The 6,637-nt window shown below is 45.2% G+C and overlaps 1 protein-coding gene across 1 annotated transcript; it reads right to left on the bottom strand.

The window, feature by feature from the left end:
- Positions 1-3,475: 3,475 nt before the first annotated feature.
- On the bottom strand, positions 3,476-4,678 carry LOC118411045. Its single transcript, XM_035813052.1, has 2 exons — positions 4,445-4,678; positions 3,476-4,113 (listed from the first exon to the last, which is right to left on the bottom strand). Exons 1-2 carry the CDS (start codon positions 4,666-4,668, stop codon positions 3,594-3,596), a joined length of 744 nt encoding a protein of 247 aa, XP_035668945.1. The 5' UTR covers positions 4,669-4,678; the 3' UTR covers positions 3,476-3,593.
- Between the last annotated feature and the right edge of the window lie 1,959 nt (positions 4,679-6,637).

Raw genomic sequence — 6,637 nt, 5'->3', positions numbered from 1 at the left:
GAAAAATCCAAGATTCACTCGTAACTAGGTTTTACGGAGACCATATCAGTACTACATATAAATGCTACAATATTCATGACAAAATCTAGCGACAAAAGTGCCAAGTTTGTAGCTACACGAGCAAAAAAAACGAGTTATCGATGACATAGTAACAAGTACGTACATGCTTGTGGTCCCGCAACCTCGATATATTTTCCTTTGTTTACATGCTCAGGTTACGCTAGAAGTTTTTATACAAAACCAAACTATTTTAACTCATCTATCAACAACATGTCCACCGCTAAGACACTAAACAACACACAGATTTCGTAAGCTCCTAGTGATTCGAGGAAAAACATACAGACTGGTGTTTCCGTGAAAGAAAATTCGAAAAGTCTCTGAGGTTTTTAGCGCACGGCCGCCATCTTTTTTGGGGCCATTTTTCTTAGAGTTGTTGTTGTCGACGACGAAAAATCCCAGATTCGCTCGTAACTTGGTTTTACGGAGACCAAAAACTACAATACTCATGACAAAATCTAGTGACTATTTTTCCAACGTATTTTGAATACGGTCAGCAAATTTTCGTGCTTGAAAATCTTGGGACAGCGTCGGCATCATTGTTGTTACGAGTTCGGTATAAGCGGTTCACTTTGTTATGAAATCTATCCGGACGCCGACAAAGATGTAAAATCCAAGAATCATTTGTGCTGTTTTGTGTCGGAGTCAAAGCGTACAAGTACTTCACAATAATGGCAACACAGTTATGACCAGAACAAGCGAAATACAAGGTAAATTTACAGGGTGAATTACTACTAGTATGTGACAGATAAACGTCCTGCAGCTGTGATAAACAGTGGCGAATTCACCCTTCTCCGCGCGCGTTCCGTGACTGGGAGTCGGCAGACCAGCGGTGTCAATAGTTGGAACTTTTCCTGCGATAATCCTTCTGGTCCTCCCACAGCTCTCCCCAATATAATCTCAAGGTTCATGTTGAAGTACGAGGGCTCGAAGTGTGCGGAGCTCGAAGTGTGCGAAGCCGTAGATGTCGCGGAAGGAACCATGCCTCTGAACAAACTTGATACATAATTTTGTACACTGTTTTCTAGCTCGCTGAGACTCTCAATTTGTCAGCCGCAGTTCTGTCATTTTTAACTTTGGGGAATCTGTGCATAGATATCCCCTCGGTAGACTGACTATTCTTAACGGATTCAGATGCAACTTGAGACTGTATTATTGTCTCAAGTTGACACTTTTTTAAGATTTCGGTACTATTTGTACATAGTATGATATCATGTACTCCTTAAACTACTTGAGACTGCTTCCCTGGCTGGAATTCCAGCGCCTTACCCTAGGTTTTTGTTTGGATGGATTTCCAGCGGCTTCCACTTGACTGTTTTCTCTGGCTGGAATTCCAGCGGTCCAGAGCAAGACTGCCTCCCTGGCTGGAAGTCTGGCCCTGTTCATCACTGCCTCCCTGGCTGGATTTCCAGCGGCCCTGTTCAAAACTTCCTCCCTCTCCTCCCTCGCTGGAAATCCAGCGACCCTGTTCAACACTGCCTCCCTGGCTGGAAATCCAGCAGCCCTGTTCAACACTGCCTCCCTGGCTGGATTTCCAGCGGCCCTGTTCAACACAGCCTCCCTGGCTGGAAATCCAGCGGCCCTGTTCAACACTGCCTCCCTCGCTGGAAATCCAGCGGCCATGTTCAACACTGCCACCCTCGCTGGATTTCCAGCGGCCCTGTTTAACACTGCCACCCTCGCTGGATTTCCAGCGGCCCTGTTCAACACTGCCTCCCTCGCTGGAAATCCAGCGGTTATATTCAGCACTGCCTCCTTTGCTAGAATTCCAGCGGCCTGGTTCAACACTGTTAATCTGGCTGGAATTTCTGTAAACTCTACAAAAGAAAGTCATACTTCTGGCCTTGTGCTTTACACAGAACTTTATTCAAATTTGCAATGCATGTACCTCTTTACATGTGGTCAAGTACATAACCACATTTACATGTTAGATAATAAATACTGTAACAATGGTGTTGAAATAATGCACTCTTCCACATTCTGGCCAGGTGGCCCATAAGAAGCACAAATATGGTTTCATCACATCAAGTTTTTGTTAAGGCTATCATGTCAAATCCCACATCTAGGGCAACATACTCAAGTTCATTTTTGGGGAATGGGTGAGAGACTAGCTCCTCAAGGGCAGGGGCGCCACTCCCTGTCCGCCGACCTGTAGGTGGGCGTGAGTACCCATAACTCTACACTTTACCTCTCTTTTTCGTGAGGGGGGGGGGGGGGGGGAAAAAACTTCGGGACTAGCTCCCCAAGGGGAGGGGGCCCACTCCCTGTCCCCCCAACTGTAGGTGGGGGGTTGTGAAAACCCAAAAATCTACACTTTACCCCTCTTTGCGTGGGGGGGGGGGGGGGGGAAAACATTTCGGAATAACTCCCTCAAGGGAGGGGGGCCCCCCCCTTTTCCCCAAACTTTTTGGGGGGGGGTTGGAGGACCCAAAACCCCCCACCTTTACCCCCTTTTTGGGGGGGGGGGGGGGGGGGGAGAAAAAAAGTGGGACATTTTCCCCCAAGGGAGAGGGCCCCCCTCCCCCTCCCCCAACAATAAAGGGGGGGGGGGGAAAAACCCCAAAAACCTCCATTTTACCTCTTTTTTGGGTGGGGGGGGGGGGGAAAAAAATAGGGAAAAACGTCTTATTGGGGAGGGGGGGGCGCCCCCTTTTCCAAAAACGTGTGGAGGGGGGGGGGGGGGGGAGAACACTGCGGGACTAGCTCCTCAAGGGGAGGGGCGCCACTCCCTGTCCGCCGACCTGTAGGTGGGCGGTTGTGAGTACCCATAACTCTACACTTTACCTCTCTTTGCGTGTGGGGGGGGGGGGAGAACACTGCGGGACTAGCTCCTCAAGGGCAGGGGCGCCACTCCCTGTCCGCCGACCTGTAGGTGGGCGGTTGTGAGTACCCATAACTCTAGCACTAAATGTTATTTACATCTTCTCTTGTAATTTCTCGACAATGTTGGGTGGGATTTTATCCCCAGTTAGTTTAAAATGTGCGACAATAGAGTCTTTGTTAATGTACATACACATTGGATTACCTGCACTGTTCTTATATGGAACATATTTTTTGCCTAGGGCTCCCCTGTACATTAATAGTTTTGCTTTTTCCTCAATGATCCATTCAATTTTTCCTACTTTTACTCTTTTCTTGTCATCAAAAAATGCAGCCATGTCATTCTTTTTTGGCTTACTGTTGCCTCCTCTTCTCTTCTTCTGTGCTACGCAGGGCTGCTGACTCTGCTGCCTCTTTTTTCCTTTGTTAGATACCTATTGAAAAGATACATTTGAAAAACTATAAGGACAAACTATGGGACCCCTGTGGCATTGCTACGTTGAAGTTCATATCACAGAGAACCAAGATGCAACTTTGCCTTTTTCTATGAATAAATGATTATAGGAGGATTTGCTTTGCAATTATGATTTAAAAAGAATTAAATGACCTATTGGCAAAGAAGGTTCTCTGAACAATTTTTGCTTCACAAAAAGTATCAACATCATGTCATGTTCATCTGCTATTTAGGTAGAGGATAGTGATATGAGGTGATTGCTTCACTGGGGTGCTACAGTGTATTTGAAATATTGTGCATACAGATATATAGATAAATATATGAGGATAAATAAAGATATAACAGTAATGTGATGACTCACAGGAGGACAGTTGAGCTCCTTGTTTAGCAGCCTCTGCAGTGCTGTCCTCTGCCCTTCATCTGATGTTAGTGGAACAGGTGGCAAAGGTTGAAATGGACGGAGGTTGTCGAGAAACCAGGATGGAGGTGTGGTGGAGGTGTGGTGGATGGCTTTTGGGTTATCTAAAAATGTCTGCCACCACTGCCACTGCTGGTAGTTGAGATGGTCCCTCATTTTCTCGATTGATGACTTTAACTTCTTAAGGTCTTCTTCCTCGAAGTGTGGCTCCACAAAGGCTGGCTGTCCAGTTGGTATTTGCTGCTCGCCATCAACTTCTTTGAACAGTTGGAGATCCGGGTCCGTTGCGGATGGTCGCCACACAGTGTCGGTTGACCACATCTTGTACTGCATGTTGGCGCGTTCGCTCCTATCTTTAGTAAACCTGAAAGAGAGGTAATCTTTTTGTGGACTTGTTTGTCATCATGGAAATGATGTCATTAAAGAAGTTGACGTTTGGCATCATTTTTTAGACTGGAGCAGCCGCTCACTAAAAATGCTGTTAACCATTGTTTGCCGTCATTTTGTCCCAATTAGCCCTCGGGCGAGAACTTGCAATAAACTTGTCATTATTTTAGTAATATCCTAATCAACATATCCACGTGCATCTCCCTGCCCAACCCTTCATTCAATATTTAATGATAGTCGAGGAAATGAGTACACATTATATGTTCCTGTCTTATAAAGCCAGACAGAAGTGTAGGCAGTTCACATACCTGTACATATGAGGCTTGGAATGGCCTTCAATCGGGGCCAAATAAGGCTTCAGCCAGTTTTTGATGTCCCACATCACCAAAAAGTTGTCCACCTTTGGCGCCGGATGGAAGCTGTCCTTCAGCACAGTCTCCAGCTCATCCAGCGTCTTTGCGTCTTTTCGATCCAGCCGGTGGCTGAACTGGCTGAATACTGCATCGACATCTTCATGCGTGTGGCCTACCATAAGAAAATTCACAGTAATCTGTGAAAGAAAATATTCTGATTATGCAAATTACTTTCAAATTAGCATAATTCATGCTTGATTATGTACACCTTTAACTAACGTAGACAGGTCACAGTGTTGACAGACCAATCATTTACTACACGTACTAAGAAAAATTAGGACACTTTCAAATTAATTATGCAAATTAGGGACTTATTTGCATAATTAATTTCTGCTAAACTTCCGCGTGCCACAAACTACATATGTAACATGTATTTGAGCGATATATTGGAAAACACTGTAAATATAAATTTTCCTCATTAAGTATGCAAATGAAGTCCAACTTTGCATAATTTTGATTTCATTATGTACATCTCTGCCACATGTACCTGCATACCAAATATCATGGAAATTCATCATTCCTATGTTCTGTTATGCTTCTTGGAAGATTTTGACAAAAATGCTCCTGCAGTTCCAGGGCAAGCTGCTAGGGGGCCCAAACATACACCACTTCTTCCTTACATCAAAAGCTATCTGCCACCAAGAAATCAAGACCATAGCATGTCCAGATAAAAAGATACAAAAAATTGAAGTTCTGCTGCAGTACCAAGGTCACACACTAAGGGGGCCAAAATTGACCTTGACCTTCGTCTTCCCAACCCCTACCCACATACCAAATATCATCGTACTCCATTGAGAGGTTCTCAAGTTATGATGTCCACAAATATGCGGACACGCACACACAGACACACCAAAAACTATACCTCCATTTTTCATGGAGGTAATAACAAGTAGCTTTGTATCTAATTTGTGAGACCAGTTTAATTGTCATGAAAAGTAGTAATCAGATTTCTCAAAATTGAATTTTGATTCAGTCCTGTAACATTGACAGGGTTTTGAAAGTTCTGTGTTGCTTTTTTAAAACTTATTAAAAATATTTAGCAATGTATTTTCTCAACATCCAAAAAAATTGGAGGTTTGTAACTTTTACACACAGCATTGAGTCTCACACCTTGACAATGATTCATGGCTTACCTCTTCAAAAAAGTTCTTCTTCACCAGGTAGCCCATGAGTCCCAGGAAGAAGCGATTCTTATTTTCTCGACCACAGTTATCCACTTGGATGTTAAGGATGGGTGGAAGCTGGCCATTCTCAGCTTCGCAGACCATTATGTGGAGTAGCGAGTTCATGGCCAGGTTGGAGTCGTGTGGATACTGTGATAGGTCCAGTAGTGCGTAGGTGTTCCTTCCATGTACAATTGCACCGGTGATGTGGGTGTCTAGTCTTGCATTTCCAGCAGACTGAATGTAAAAAAAAAGAAATTAAGTGATAAAAGTTAAACATCTAAATAAACTAGTAGCAGTTTTGTAATGGATAAGTGTTGATATGAATCTTATAGTGCTGCTAAATCCAACTACTGTTCAAAACTTCCTCCCTCGCTGGAAATCCAGCGACCCTTTTCAACACTGCCTCCCTGGCTGGAAATCCAGCAGCCCCGTTCAACACTGCCACCCTCGCTGGAAATCCAGCAGCCCTGTTCAACACTGCCTCCCTGGCTGGAAATCTAGCGGCCCTGTTCAATACTGCCTCCTGGCTGGATTTCCAGCGGCCCTGTTTAACACTGCCTCCCTGGCTGGAAATCCAGCAACCCTGTTTAACACTGCCTCCCTGGCTGGAAATCCAGCAACCCTGTTTAACACTGCCCCCCTGGCTGGATTTCCAGCGGCCCTGTTCAACACTGCCTCCCTGGCTGGATTTTCAGCGGCCCTGTTCAATACTGCCTCCCTGGCTGGAAATCCAACAGCCTTGTTTTACGCTGTCTCCCTCGCTGGAAATCCAGCGGCCCTGTTCCACACTGTCTCCCTGGCTGAATCGGGGATGGTTTCATCACTATCATATCAAATCCCATATCTAGGGCAACATACTCAAGTTTATTTGTGGGGGAGGGGTGAGAGACTAGCTCCTCAAGGGCAGGGGTGCTACTCCCTG

This window comes from Branchiostoma floridae, chromosome 3 (assembly GCF_000003815.2).
Source record: "Branchiostoma floridae strain S238N-H82 chromosome 3, Bfl_VNyyK, whole genome shotgun sequence".
NCBI lineage: Eukaryota > Metazoa > Chordata > Leptocardii > Amphioxiformes > Branchiostomatidae > Branchiostoma > Branchiostoma floridae.
The sequence above is the reverse complement of the archived record's forward strand: the minus strand, read 5'-3'. Positions and strand labels throughout refer to the sequence as shown.

Excerpts from the sequence above, each read along its gene's own strand:
- LOC118411045 (XM_035813052.1), bottom strand. The coding sequence starts at position 4,668 with ATGGTAGGCCACACGCATGAAGATGTCGATGCAGTATTCAGCCAGTTC. Across the intron at positions 4,114-4,444 it reads TCCAAGCCTCATATGTACAG|GTTTACTAAAGATAGGAGCG; the intron begins GTATGTGAACTG and ends CCTCTCTTTCAG.